The 15450-nt window shown below is 44.0% G+C and overlaps 1 protein-coding gene across 3 annotated transcripts in view; it reads left to right on the top strand.

Moving 5' to 3' along the window:
- Positions 1-15450, top strand: part of Gcnt2 (glucosaminyl (N-acetyl) transferase 2 (I blood group)) — a 108134-nt gene that overhangs the window by 66476 nt on the left and 26208 nt on the right. The window contains exon 1 of one of the 3 annotated variants that reach the window (XM_034510999.2): positions 4283-5757. The exons of the other annotated variants lie outside the window; for them this stretch is intronic. Coding sequence (XP_034366890.1) covers positions 4839-5757 — 919 coding nt within the window. The 5' untranslated portion in view covers positions 4283-4838. Of the gene's footprint in view, positions 1-4282; positions 5758-15450 lie in introns of those variants that run through there. 3 annotated transcript variants of the gene reach the window in all.

Raw genomic sequence — 15450 nt, 5'->3', positions numbered from 1 at the left:
GTAGGTGAATTCAAAACCAGTGTCGGTGGCTCACATAAACAGAGCTGAAATTAAAAAAAAAAAAAAAAAAAAAAAAAAAAAAAAAAAAAAAAAAGGTTCTGAGCCATGCTACGGTGGCTATTTGGAATACAAATGATCTCAAGCAAATTTGAAATCAAACTTGTTTTATTCTTGGGCCTGGCACTCACAATAGGTCCCTATTGGCCAGTGTCATAGCCCTACCTGGCTATGAGAATGTTTGTTGTGATGGTATGCAAGAGTTAATAAGCCCCATTTCCAAAGAGACTAACACTGCCTGAGTTTGATACAGTAAGTAGCACATGGTAAACTTGCCACCTAGAGGACCAAGTACAAGCCTGTCTGTCTCTCTCTCTCTCTCTCTCTCTCTCTCTCTCTGTATGTGTGTGTGTATACTTTGATTTTAAAATCTATTAATTATCTGATAAAATGTTGAAAGCTCGTGAACTGCTTCAATACAAGGTCCCTGGTTCTGCATGGTGTTAGATGCTAACATGGCGGTTGAGCTGCTTGCTTTCTGGAGGAGGTGGTGAAGATTATTTTCTCCTCCTCCAATGTCAACACACCTGGGCCGGGTGGTAGTTTCATCTGCCAGCTCACTGCCTTGCCTTCCTGCCTCCACCATCACTATGCTCTCTCACACCCCTGTGCACAGGAGAGCACAGGCCTACCCATAATTCCTGATTACTGTTTTGCTCATAGGATAATTTTCCGCTTACTTTCTGACCTTTTCAGTGGAAGACTTAGAAGTTACTGGACAGACGCAACTGAAGCCTTCTGTACAGGACAGGATAGAGTGATCTTGAACAAGGTCATGCAGGATTTAACCTGTGCCTGGGTAGAGCCTGACTGGGAAGTGTGCTTGTGTTGTACGGTAAGGGTAGGGCAGCCATGATCAAAACCAATTAATTCTACCCTTCAAAGTAACCAGCAAGGAGAGAGAGGGCTCCTACCAGAGCAATGATGGTAATTGAGCTATGTAAAATACTGTGATGGACCCTGGAAATGTACTGAGTAGCAATACTGTGCTGTACATATGCAAATATTATGTTAGTTAATAAAAAAACATTACGTTGGTCCTATAGCCAAGGACCACAGCCAGAGTCCCAATCCTGTTCTGCCTTCCTTAAAGTCCCCATAAGATTAATGAGAAATCCTTTTGGTTCCACCTCAGGCTATGATTGTTCAGTTCTTTGCTGACACGGTGGGTGGGCCCAACCGTGTGCACAGTTCATTTATCCTTCGTCTGTGTCTTTGTGACCATAAAGGTTTTCCTGAGCCACCTCGAGACAGAATACAAAGTGTTCATTTGAGGACAGTATTTAGCGGTTATATCCAACTAGAGTGAACAGAGCAGAAACAATGCCCTTGTTGGAAGTTAATAGCTCCGCTCTTCCAATCATTTGCTAGAAGAAAAAAAAAAATGCCTGCTCGGTTACCATGGAGACCAGGCAAAACAAACTCATTCTTTAGGCTAGCCAATAAAAAGATATCACAGATTCCTCTCAGTCCATCAGAGCTAGGGCAGGCATGCTGGGGCAAACTGCAGAGGTGGTTGCTGAGGTATAGTTTGGGTTTGGCGTGCAGGGCCGGGGAGTTTATCATGGCTTTAAACCATAAATCATGTGGCAACACCCCAGCTTCCACTCTACCTCCACCCCCAAATTCTTGAATTCACTTGACTTTGGCATCCACCAGCACTCCCTGTGTAAGATCAGGTTGAGACAAAGGAAAGGAATAAAATTGGAACCCCTAACGTCCCCTCTGCCGTTAGCCACAGCCTGGCCAATGCTATATAAAGAAATAAAGCTGTCAGAATGCTCTATTCAGGTATTCCCTTTATAGAGCTCTGTGTGTGTGTGTGTGTGTGTGAACGATAAAGGAAGAAAAGTTTTGTTTAGTTGTGTGTCTGTGTGTCTGTGTGTCTGTGTGTTTGCTTGCTTGAGATGAGCTTTCTCTATGCAGCCCTAACTATCCTTGAACTTTCTCTGTAAATCAGGTCGGTCTCAAACTCACAGGGATCTGCCTGCCTCTGCCTCTAGGGTTCCATATCTGGCTTGGTTGGTTTTCTGAGAAAGGATCTCATTTGTAGCCTGGGCTAAGCCTAGAGCTTGGAATTTACAATCTTCTTGTCTCAGTCTTGCAAGGGCTGTGGTTACCGATTTGTACTGCCCTACCCTGTTAAGAGTAAGGTGTGAGCTGTGGGCATGAATTAGCCCATTTAAAAGCCTTAAGGCAAATGTTTTCTTTTGCATTATTACGAACAGAAATCAAGCCGGGCACTTGTGAGGAACTCTTTTAGTCCCATATGGATTTATATGGTTAGTATGGGCTTCTCTTCATAGCCACATTGAGTACCTTCTAGAAGACAGGAAGTCTTATTCAGTTCCTTAATCTTCTAACCCAAGTCTAGGGAGGCAGAGGCAGGTGGATCTCTGAGTTCAAAGCCAGCCTGGTCTACAGAGTGAGTTACAGGACGGCTCAGACTACACAGAGAAACTGTCTAGAAAAGAAAAAGAACAGAAATCAAAGTATTGGTTCCTCAGCATCAAAAATACAGGCTAGGGCTGGAGAGATGGCGTCGCCGTTAAGAGCACTGACTGCTTTTCCGAAGGCCGTGAGTTCATTTCCCAGCAACCACATGGTAGCTCATAACCATCTGTAAGGGATCTGATACCCTCTTCTGGCACGTCAAGGACAGTGTGGTCATGTAAATCAAATAAATAAATAAATAAATAAATAAATAGCCGGGTGGTGGTGGCGCATGCCTTTAATCCTAGCACTTGAGAGGCAGAGGCAGGCGGATTTCTGAGTTCGAGGCCAGCCTGGTCTACAGAGTGAGTTCCAGGACAGCCAGGGCTACACAGAGAAACCCTGTCTCAAAAAAAGAAACAAAAAAAAATCTAAATACATACATACATACATACATACATACATACATACATACATACAAAAGTTTATTAAAATAATTTTTAAAAAGAAATACAGGCTATTTTTTCATAAGAGGAGAAAGGGTAACAAAGGCAACACTTTCTGAATTCACACTTATCCAGTGGCCAGCTTCCTTCTAAGGCGTGAGATTCTAAGAAATCTCATCTAATCGGTCAGACAACCTTGTGAAATAGGAGCTGCAGTTAGGCATTTTTATCTGCCATTTCTTAGGGGGAGGACCTGTTGTTTTCAGAGGCAGAGAACTTCTCCCTGGTCCGTGTTGGAGCTTAGGAGTTAAAGAGGAGACTGGCTTCCGCATCTGGATGTGGGCACAGTGGTCTGTTGAGAGGCAGAGGGAGGAAGACCATCCTAGGTTTCCTCACTTGTAAATCAAAATTATGTTTCATGATCTCAGAGGTTCCTGTTTGTCATCATTCCAAGTCTATCTCGACCATTCCAAATCAATCTTGATGGGTCACAGGTAGCTACTGGTGTACAATGAATGGCGAAGAGTGCAAAAATGGGGGCAGGGAGAGAGGAGACATGGTGGTTGTTGCTTTAGGCACTCAGCATTTCCTGACTGGAGCAGATGCCGAAAGTCCTCAGGTGCGTTCTGCTTAGAAACCTATCCGTGGGACCAGACTTAGTTACCCCTACCCCCAGCCCTCCGAATTCTCTGTGAGCTGTCAGGCCACAGGATGCACAGGTAAGCTAAGAGAATTCCAAGCCTTGTTACCAGACCTGCTCTTCCTGGTTTCCCTGAGTCACAATGACTGATACTTCCAGGAATTTTACAACGGCCCAGAAACATTTGTTCTTTCTTCAGAGACCCGGAAGTCGAAGAGTTGGGTGTGTGGGAAAGGGACTAGAGAATTCCAGAAGTTTTATAAAATGACCACATATTTGATGGCATCCTGGCGTTAAAGGAGATTCGGTACCTAGGTGTTCAAATATTGCAAATAGTACTGTGTTGACATTTCTAGACATCTGAAGCTCTATGTGAAACGGAAACCAATGGCTATCACATTTCGACATGTGAAATGCATGCAAACAAAGGTGTGTTTACTCTCTTACATGTCCTCAGCTCGGACCCTCTAGTATGAGAAATCACCTTTGCCAGGTGTCCCACGGTTTGATTCTTAGTTCCCTGGTCTCATAGTCTGAGTAGGCACAACATATCTGAATGATGTGATCCAGCACACCTCACCGCGAAGGTACTTTTTTTTCTTCCCCTTTACGCTGATTATCTATTTAGCGGTGTTGCAATGCCCTTTTCCCTATCTGTGTCTCTGCCCGGGGGCAGAGATAACACTGAAATGAAAGAAAAAAAAAAAACCAATAAGAAAGAAAGAAGAGAAACACCGAGGAGCTGTCGTCCAATACTCTCCCCAAAGCGGGGCCAGAAAACAGAGTCAGCCACCTCTTCTAGGAGATGAGAGGTGTGCGCGCGAGAAAAAGCAGTTTAGAAGGACTGAGAGGAGGTGGGTGGGGCTGATGCTTGAGATAGTCGGTTCCAGGTCCCGTCACTCAGTTCCAGAAGGCAGACTGCTGGAGGCACCTCTAGCTTTTCGTATGCAAACGAAGAGGTTTCCCCTAGCTGGGAGGGGCTGAGCTCCTGCCCGTAGGGTTTCGGCTCCTAAGGGTTTCAAGCTTCAGTTGCGAATGTGCGTTGGAAAAGCTGCTCAACTCCAGCGGGTCACGGAGGATGGGCCAGACTCAGACACACTGAAGACCCACGCCTTGAGAACTGGGGAGCGCGAGCCCGCATCTGTGAGGGAAAAGCCGGCGAATCTGGAGGAGTCAGGTCCGCCTCTCGCGCCTGGGCTTTTCAGAACTGTGGTCACTTCTCCGTCTCCGGTGATAATTCTTCCCGCCTGGAACTGAAAATAATGAACCTATGCATGAAAGTTTTCGCTTTCATTGCGCTCGGCGTGGTGATTTTTGTGTGTATTTATAACAGCCAGCTAAGCCTGCCCAACCTCTACCAGCGGCTCAACAGCTCCAGCGAAAGGGCGTCTGTCATCGCCTGTGATTCTGTCTTGCAAAATCATTCGTTCTTCTTGACGGGAAACACATCGCCACGTCCTTTAGCAAGACTCTCCTGCTCTCAGTACCAGCTCCAGAGCCACTATATTACCAGTCCCCTGTCCGAAGAAGAGGCTGCCTTTCCACTGGCCTACGTCATGGTGATCCACAAAGACTTCGACACCTTTGAAAGGCTCTTCAGGTCAACTTACATGCCCCAGAATGTTTACTGTGTGCACGTGGATAGTAAGGCAACAGAGACCTTCAAAGAAGCAGTGCGTCGGTTAGTAAGCTGTTTCCCTAATGCCTTCCTGGCCTCTAGGATGGAGTCGGTGGTCTATGGTGGCTTCTCCCGGCTCCAGGCTGACCTGAACTGCTTGAAAGACCTGGTGGCCTCCAAGGTCCCCTGGAAATATATCATCAACACCTGCGGACAGGACTTTCCTTTGAAAACCAACAAGGAAATAGTTAGCTATCTGAAAAGATTTAAGGGGAAAAACATCACTCCGGGGGTGCTGCCTCCTGGGCATGTAATTGTACGGACTAAATACGTACACCGAGAACGTAAAGGCAGAGTCAACTACTCTATGCAAAAAACAAATATTTTGAAGAGTCCCCCTCCACACCAACTGATCATCTACTTTGGCACAGCCTACGTGGCCCTCACCCGGGACTTTGTCAACTTTATCCTGAGTAACAAAACGGCCACTGATCTCTTAGAGTGGTCTAAAGACACCTACAGCCCCGATGAACACTTTTGGGTGACACTCAATAGGATTCCAGGTCAGTGCCAAACAGTCATTGAGAATTCTTCTTTAAATTGCATACCCATTCTTTCTTTTTAGGTTGCAAATGTGTGTGGAGGTCACAGGACAGCTTGTGGGAATCCTTCTTCCACCACATTGGTCTGTCAGGCGGAGTGACAAGTGCATTTACTGCGCATTCATCTCAATGGCCCCGCTGCTCAGAACTCTTAGTGAGTTCCAAGAACTGATTCATTTAAATGACTTGAAAAAATGTTTAGGTCCTTGAAAATGATGTGTGTGAATGCTTTTACTGACAGTTTTGTACTACCCCCCCCCCCCCCCAATCTTATAAATAATCCAAGAAGCAGTGACCTGAGGAATATCTCAGGAACTGGACAAGCTGTCGTATTTAACAGGCTGTGTTCCTATCTGAGGGAAGTTGCTGAGCAAATTTAATGCAACATTGTGGTTGGGGCCGTTTTCTAGCTCCTTAAAAATCTCTTTGGATGTTCACAAAGGCAACGCTCTGATTCACTCTGGTACTCAGGTCTCAATTAGTCTCTGTTGAACAAACCTAGCCCCGAGATTGTGTTGCCTAGGGGAGTGGAAACAGGGAGTGCTTGGGGCTGGAGATGCCCCAATAGAATCCTCAACTTTCTCAGGTTACTGTAATTTCTTATTAGCAATTCCTGTTTACAGCCTTGTGCTTTCACCTAGGGGAAAGTCTTTTTGATGATTTATGGTGACTTGGAAATGAGGCCAGGCTATGCCACTGGGCTGCAAGCAGATGATAGTAACAAACTCCTCCTTTGATTCAAACCTGGCCTGCTTTTCAAAATCGCTTCTTTAAGTTTTAAGTTGTGTGAACTTCGGTGGAAATGTCCCAGTATACGGGTTTCCAGGATTGCACCAGGTGGCTTGTGGGTGTCAGTTCTACATAAGGATGGCCCTATGCTTGCCATTCTGGATAGTTCCTGGCTCTTTCCATGTCGCAGCCTTGCCTTTGGCACACTTTTGAGTGCTGTTGGAGGTTACCTTCATATCTAAAAGTGGACTCAAAGCAGTTAGACATATTTAGATCTGATAATTCAGCATTCCTAATAGCTGAACTAGAAGGATAATCACAGAACTCTCCTTAGAGGCAGAAAGTGGACAGGCCTGGGGGCTGGGGATAGATACATAGGCTGTCTCATGAGAGTTTATTTCAGAGATGCCACAAAGATCACAAAGATTTCAGGTCACAAAGGTTCCCAGGAGAAGGAGGAGGAGTAAGCGACATTCATTATGGTGCCTTAGTAACTCTGTTCCACCCATTCTTTAAAAAAAAAATAAAGCTGTATTGTGTGTCTGCTTATGATGTATGTGTGGGGGCCCACGTATGGAGGTCAGAGGACAGCTTTGTGGAGTTCCTTCCAGGGATTGAACTCTAATCATTAGGCTTGTGTTTTCAGGCAGCAAGCACCTGTACCTGCTGAGCTGTCTTGCCAGTTCGACCAATTTCTGTTTGGAACACATGGAAATATTCTGCACATGGCCTCTGGTATTGTTTTTCTTGTACGGTTTGTACCAGATGCTAGGTTCATCTTCCTTATCTCTGTGTGCTCAAGAATGGAGCCTTGGTCCCAGGTTTCGCTGGAATCAGGCCCCAGATTGAAGTAGCCTGAAGTTTCAACTATTTCTGTTGCTGCATGAAAAAGAAGGAATCATAATCCTTTCTTCTTTGCTGCATATCAGAAAGAAATCTACCAGAAAGGACAAAGGATCAGGGGAGATAAGGAGGATTGAGGAAGTAAGCTTTTTGACCTGGAAAAAAGGTTAGTTAAGGGCGTGTACGTGTGTGTGTGTGTGTGTGTGTGTGTGTGTGTGTGTGTGTGTGTGTGTGAAGACAGCAAACACTTGAAGCTTGTCAGGTGTCAGGGTCACTGTGTCATAGGTATCCTTTTTGGAATTAAGTATCACCATCCCCTACAGACTACTGTGCCAGTTTCCTTGTGTCCCCACCACTACCAGGCCTAACCCAGCTGGCGGACATAGGGAATGTCCCACCAGTGAACATTCTCAGGGCCGGGGAGTGCGTCCAGCACTGGGCCAAGACACTGCATTGCATAAACACTGTGACAATAAGAGAGATGCAGCTTGTCCATCTGTCATGTGTCACTTCCCCATCACTGTGGTGTGTGCCCTGACCTCACGCTTCACTCTTACGAGACTTTGAGGATCAAGAAACAGGAGTAAAGCTCCATACCGGATTCCTATTCTCCGTCTGTCTCTCTCCCTCCCTGATGATCACCCCTTATCTCTACCCCAGCCCCCACAGTGGATGAAAATGCCATCAAACCGGTTATGATTCTGAAAGGAGATACTGAAAGCCAGGAAGTGGGTCTATGAGGAATGTCACAGGAAATGACTGACACAGGGACTTAAGCTGTAGCAGGTCATTGTCATCTCACATGGTGAGCTGGCAGGGTCACCACTATCCACGCAGTGAATACGCCTTAGGGAGAAGGTTTTTTTTTTTTTTAATTTTGTTTTGTCTCTATACTCTGTATTTGTAGGTTGCTTTCAGTAATAAATATGGAAACTTCTTTCTCTCTTTCTCTTCCTTTCTCTCTCTCTTCCTTTCTTTCCCCCTCCCTCTCTCTTTCCCTTTCTCTCTCTCTCCCTCCCCCCTCTGTTTTTATTTAGAGATGATTTTTATTTAGTACAAGATGGTCTGAGGATGACCTTGGAGTTTAGGTTCTTCCTCCACTTCAGAGGCTGGGGTTGCAGGTTTCTGATTTTGTGCCTGCTTTCTGAGGTGCTGGGGTTTGAACCCAGGGCTCTGTGCATGTTAGAAAGGTACTCTGACCAAGTGGGCTACATCCTGGCTCCAGGAGATCTTTGTAAAGAGGAGAGAAAATGATGTGGCTTGAGGCCATCCCTTTTACCTAGAATGGAAAAGAAGTCTTCACAAGTAATGAGTTCCCTTCCCTTATCATTTCATTGTCGCTCCTAAGAGAAGCACATGCACTGCACGGTCAGGCGACACGCATTAGTTCTCTTTTCCCACCCAGTGTGTTCCGGGAGATGGAACAGAAGTTGTCGGGCTTGGCTGGCAGCAAGCCCCTTTACTTGCTGAGCAGTCTCAGCCTGAGCTAGATGGAGTCCATGTTTTCAGATGTCACCAGTTTCATTAGTTTTTCATTGTGCCAAGCAGGGCTCTATGTGCTGAGGGTGCGGCCAGAAGACACAACTTCATAGTATTAAAGTTTGCAGAGCTGATGGATGAACATTATTAGTGGGTTTGTGATGAAGCTAATTTCATTCCCACCTCAACCCCTCACACTGTTTTGCTTTTTTTTTTTTTTTTTTTTTTTTTTTGGTGGGGGAAGTTTGGGGTTTGTTTGTTGTTTTATATATATATATATATATTAATATCTGCTTTTTATTTTTAAGATATTGGGCTGGAAAGATGGCTCCGTGGTTAAAAGCACACTGGCTGCTCTTTCAGAGGTTCTGAGGTCACTTCTCAGCATCCATATGATGGCTCACAACCATCAATTACTGCAGTTTCATGGGATCAGATGACCTCCTCTAGGGTGTAAACAGATGCACAAATAGACAATATCCATATACATAAAATAATGAGTCTTTAAAAATACATTTTTATAGTTGGCTTTAAAAAATAGGAGGGACTCGCCGGGTGGTGGTGGCGCACGCCTTTAATCCCAGCACTTGGGAGGCAGAGGCAGGTGGATTTCTGAGTTTGAGGCCAGCCTGGTCTACAGAGTGAGCTCCAGGACAGCCAGGGCTACACAGAGAAACCCTGTCTCAAAAAACAAAAAAAAAAAAAAACAAAAAAAGGAGGGACTCACAGTGTATCTCAGGGACCCCGTGCGTGCTCATCAAACACAAAGCCTGAGGCTCAATTCCCAAAACAGAAAACTTAAACACAAAGGAAAACTATTAGACGGTTTGTCATTGTGAAGGTTATGTTCCATCAGCTACTGAATGTAGTGTTACCTTGCAATTCCTTCCACGGGTGTTTAATTGTGTTTTTTTGACTAATAGCGCTAACAAAATACCATATAGAAAACACTACAAGTAAATGTTTCATAAAGTCACTACAAATAGAGCCAAAAATAGAGTAAAAAAAACAAAAACCAAAACCAGAAAAATAGTCCTTGTTTTAGGCCCCATGCTGTCTTTTGGGAACAAAATTCTGCATAATGTAGTCATTATTTAAATAGGTGGTAGGCAGACTTGTGGGGAGCTATTTTAAATTCAAAAGCCAATTACTTATTTTAAAGCCTTTTAAAATCTGGGAGGCTTGGTGACAGGGGAACTTAATTTATCCTAGTGTGCAATGGCGGTAGGTGTGAAATGTGGTCAGGCAGCCTTGTGAATACCTTCCATCTCTGCTTAAGGCTCTTCCCATCATCTTCAGAATCATGACCTTCACAGTAGCTTGACGTCTACCCCTGATCCCCACCCTTCTCCTTACCCATATCTCTTTTATAAAAATGACTCAAACCTGCTACTCCATCAACTACCTGACCATAGGAGCCTTCTTTGACCTTTCAACAGCTCCTCACCTCCACCTCCTCAGCGTTTGAGCGCCTACAAGCAAGAAATGTGACAACCATCTCTGTGTTCCCTGTCACTGCTGCACACCTCGAACACTGAGACTTGTCACTGTGCTCACAGAAAATTCAGAGGCGATAAAGTTTCAGAAGGTCAGTTAAAGATGGGACTAGCATAAAACCGTGTCTGTAGGGATACATTTCCATAAGGAAGAGGTGGTAACGAAACATCACTTGGTGATAAGTTCTAATCAGGCAAACAAATGGTATTTGTCAGTGAGGTAGGGAGAGGGAGGCACACTTAGTACGCTCGAGAGTTCTAGATGGATTGCAGAGGAGATAGGGGATTCTCAGGAACCACCCTATGACTGTGGCGCAGTTTGCATCTGCAGGGCATCAGCAGACCACGCAGTTGAGGCCTCCACCGAGTTTCAGCATCACGAATACCTGCATTGAGTTTCTCCCACACCGGGCTGTGTTAACCCCACTGGTACTACCATTCTGGGCTACTCCATGGTTCATGTAGTGGCTGCCCTTGGTTTAATCTGAAAATGCTCTGTAATGCTGGCTCAGGAAAGAAACCAAGACTCTGAAAGGTTAAAAAAGGATCGCGCCCAAACATTAAGTAAATGTTTAAATTAAAAGAAAATTAAAACGTCCCCCCAGGTGTAGCACTCAATAGCGTAGATAATGAATGTGCTGTCTACAGAAAGGTTACAGAAGCCTTTAAGAGGAGGTAGCTGGATCAATCAGTCCTAGTCCTTCTCAGAGCATGTTCTGTATTCTCTGTGCATCCGCCCAGATTTAGAATGTAGTTTCTAGAAGACCAGAGGATGCAATTGCTCATGTCTACTATCTTCATGGCTGAGAATTATAACACCCATGGGCTGGGAGAGAGGCTGACTTTAGTCAGCAACTCCAAACACTCAGTTCTGTTTTGTGTGTGTGTGTGTGTGTGTGTGTGTGTGTGTGTGTGTGTGTGTGTATAGACGATCATTGCTTTCTCAATGTGGAAATAAAGTCAATACAGTTAAAGGAGAGATTTCATAAAATGTGCTTCCGTGAGTTTCTATCTATTGAATATTTTCAACATATCACTTTTTTTTCTGCATAGCTAGATAACATCATGGGCATCAGCAGGCCACACAACTGACACCCTTTATGTAATCTATGTAATAAAAGGAGAACATGATTTCAAAATATGGCATTGGTGATGTGGACCCGTTTGGCTTGTTCTTCTTCTTTGTTAAGAGGCTGTAGACTCTTGTCTGGCCACAAATCCAGGTTAGGCTCATGAGTCTTGTAGAGGAAGATTTGTATCTGCAATGTTCCCAGGTCTTCCATATTCTAGCCTCCGGCAGCTAACACCATCAGAACGCTGAGCTTCTGGTAGAAAAGGCCCTAGATAGGTCACAGCATCTTTGGATAATCAAGCCGTGTTGACATCTTGGCTATTCATAGGATTCATTGTAATCGCTCCAGCCTTGGGCTCCAATAAAAAATGTGACTACTATTCCCTTAGTGGAGAGCCTGTGCCCAAGCATCTGTGACCTCTACCCACACTGAAGGAAATAATTATGAAGTGCTTCTCCTAATTGGCGTTTAATTCCAAATCTCCAGAGAAATTTGTATAAGATAAGAACATTCAGAAACTGGGCATGGTGATGCACACCTGTAATCTCAGAGGAGGAGGAGGCTCTGGGAAGATCTGGAGTTCAAGGCCAGCTCGGGGTTCAGAGAGAGATCTTGTCTACAAAATGGATTAAAGTATATGTGAATATTTAATTAATGTGCAAACTCAGCTATAATTGGGAAACATCTGCAGAACTGAACTTAACATTAATTCAATCCCAGTGGGAAAGGCTGATACAGTTGCTACCTTAGAACTGGCAACATTGTGTTATTTCTTTGTTTGGTTTGCTTTTCGTTTTTCGAGACAGGGTTTCTCTGTATAGCCCTGGCTGTCCCAGAACTCACTTTGTAGACCAGGCTAGCCTGCCTGCCTCTGCCTCTGCCTCCAAGGGCTAAGATTAAGGCGTACACCACCACTGCCCGACAACATTGTGTTATTTCTAGTTCAGCCACACATCTGTCATTCTCAGTTGTCTAACACAGATTTTTCTGGAAGCAGAAGTGGAAGGGGGGGGGAGTCTTTTTTTTTTTTCAACAATACCAACAAAAAATGTAATTACATTTCAATAATTCCTTAGAATGATACAATTTTAATTGTATACCAAAGCCACATATAGTTGATATCGGTACGTTTCAGTATATACACCGATTAGTATAACTTGCTGTTTGAATTCTCTCTGTAATAAAAATACCCATACTCTATCCGTATGAACTGCACACTACCTCATTTCTTTCCACTCTTCCTTCCATTTATGTGGTTTTATAAAAAAAAAAAAATTTGGTCTGATTTCTCTTATATGAAAGAAATCATATTTAAATTTATATATGCACATGTATGAATAGTGTATGTAGGCCACCATAAGAGGCCCAAGGGAGGGCAAAGGGCATGGTTCAACACATCTTTAATCTTAGTACAGGAGCAAGAGGCAGGGGGATCATATGTTTAAGGCCCATATCAATATCTAGTCTCAAACATGAATGGGGATCCATTTTGATGACTTCTCTGTGCCCTAGGGAGAACTCTCATGGATTGGTTCTCTTCAATACTACTTCTTAATAAAACCTTGCTTGCCTTTCAACAACTGAACTAAAATATATCTGTTTTATTAGGTATAATTACATTATTGTTGGATAAAAGAGGGTAAGAGAGTGTGTGTGACATCAAAATAGGAGGAGGGACCATTTGGGGGAAGGGATGGGACGAGCAAGTGTAGAGTGAAGGGATGAGGGGGGCAAAGCAAGAAAAAAAGATAAAGACACGTACAGATGAAAATGCCACCGTTCCCTATCTACTTTACCCCTCCACTTGATGCCCTGTCTTTCTACTGGACGTGGACTCTACAGGATCCTTCTCCCCAGTGCAGGGCATTTCATCTAAGGTCCCTCCCACCTCCTACCTCCCGAGGTTATCCAGTTCCATTCTTTCTGCTGGCCCTCAGGGCTTCACTCCTGTTCCCTCCCAACAATACCTGATCATGTTCCCCTTTTCTCCTCCCCATCTGACATTTTATTTTTTTTTTAATTCTGTTATCTGTTATTTGGCATTCTAACTAAAATTAAAATTTAAAAAAGAATATGTAAATATCTATAAAGAGGTTTGGAAGGCTGAATAGCATATTTACACAAGATATATGCGTTTAATTAATAGTCCAGCGAGATGGGTCGAGGGGTCAAAAGCACTTGCTGCCAAGGCTGTTGACCTGAATTTGACTCCCAGGACACATGTGATGGGAGAACCAACTCCTAGAAGCTGTCTTCTGACCTCCATTATGTGAACTGTGACATATTTATACATGCGCTCTCTCTCTCTCTGTCTCTCTCTCTCCTGTGTGCACACACACTTTCTCTCTCACACACTAAATAAGTAAGTAAATAAATAAATAAATAAATGCACTAAAAATAGATCAATAAATATTAACATATCCTGCATAGCTCAACTAAGGGCTTCTTTGAATCGTGAGACTAAAGAAAACATTTTTTTTTCCCAGCCAAGTGGGAAAAAAAGGGTTATGGAACCAGAAAAACATGTTTTAAATTTCTCTTCCCAGTGTTTGCTAAACGATAAGATTCTGTTTAGACGTAGGGTGACTCCTCTGTGGTGTTTGGGTTACAACACTCGATTACGAAGAAGTGCATACAGTCTGGGGGTCGGCCCACCTCAGAACCTCCACAGGGCCCTCACAACATAGATGTCTGGGTTCCTGCTTCTGCAGTCTCGGGATCTGGACATTTCCAGTGAGTGCTATGGAGTTCCTTTTCTGGGACACAGTGAGAACAACTGAGCCACATGATCCTTCGCAGACATGGGCACATCTGGATTTGTAGCAGCTTTGGTTCCTGTCCAGTAAGAGACTGGGAAAACGGCGGCCGTGAGTGAGAAGGAAAGCAGCCTTCCTTAAGGAATAGTTCCTGACTGCATGCGCCACGCTTTATGGCAGGCATGTATAAGGAAGCGCTTGGTAACAGTACATTGGCAGACTTTATGACGGGCTTGTACAAGTGACTGATATGGATGTTACTAATATTCAAGAGGTGGTGTGTAAATGTGATGGTGAATTTTAGTTCTGTCTCTGGTGGCACAGGGACCTTGCCATAACTATCTGAGTTTGATCCACAGTATGTAAGGAGAGAACAAACCTCTGGAAGTTGTCATCTGCCATCCTACGTTCTCAGTAGCTTGAGAGCAGCCATCCACACATACCCACACACAGCATAAACAAATAAACAAATAAATGTTTATAAAAGAATCTTTTAAAAGAACTAACGGTGGGCACACAATATCTACTAACACACAGATAAAGAAAGCCTGAAAATGACCTAAGATCCCCAGATGCTGAAGACATTGAAAAACATCAATTTTAGTTTTTTGCTTTTACTTCCTAAGGATGTGAGTGCCACGGCTTACCCACAAAGTAAAATTGGGTGTAGATATCACCAAAGGAAAACAGAGCAGGGATCCAGGCGAATTCTTTTGACTGCTTTGACTTCCACGAATCTTATTGATGTGAACTTTAAGACTTCTAAAAGCCCTGTTGAGAAGGTACCACACAGCAGCGCCTTAGTCACTAGAACAGTGTGTCCATGCCAGCCCAAAGAACGGCAGCGGTATCTTGGGGTTCCTTCTGAAATCGTACCGCATAAAAGGAACAGGAACTGGAGATAACTGACAGCTTTATTTTCTTTAGTTTCAGGGGGAAAAAAAAAGGTGTTTGTGTAGAGCATAACAGTCACTCGGAACAGGAAATTTACAGGGCTTGGAAGTGACACAGAGCCCTTCCCATGACCGTTTCGGCTCAGACTTGGAGGCTACAGTCTACCACGGTGGGAAAAGCACAGTAGTAGAAGCCTGAGGCAGCCTTGCCTCCATCCCCACTCAGAGAGAAAAGAGCCAACAAGTGCTTTGGCTCAACTCACTTCCTATTTATTTATTTTAAAATTTCAGATTATAATATGACAACATTTTTTTTCCTTCCATTTCCTTTCTCTAAATACTCCCGTGTGTGCCCTCCCCACTCCCCTTCAAATTCGTGATCTCT

This window comes from Arvicanthis niloticus, chromosome 8 (assembly GCF_011762505.2).
Source record: "Arvicanthis niloticus isolate mArvNil1 chromosome 8, mArvNil1.pat.X, whole genome shotgun sequence".
NCBI classification, from domain to species: Eukaryota; Metazoa; Chordata; class Mammalia; order Rodentia; family Muridae; genus Arvicanthis; species Arvicanthis niloticus.
The sequence above is the reverse complement of the archived record's forward strand: the minus strand, read 5'-3'. Positions and strand labels throughout refer to the sequence as shown.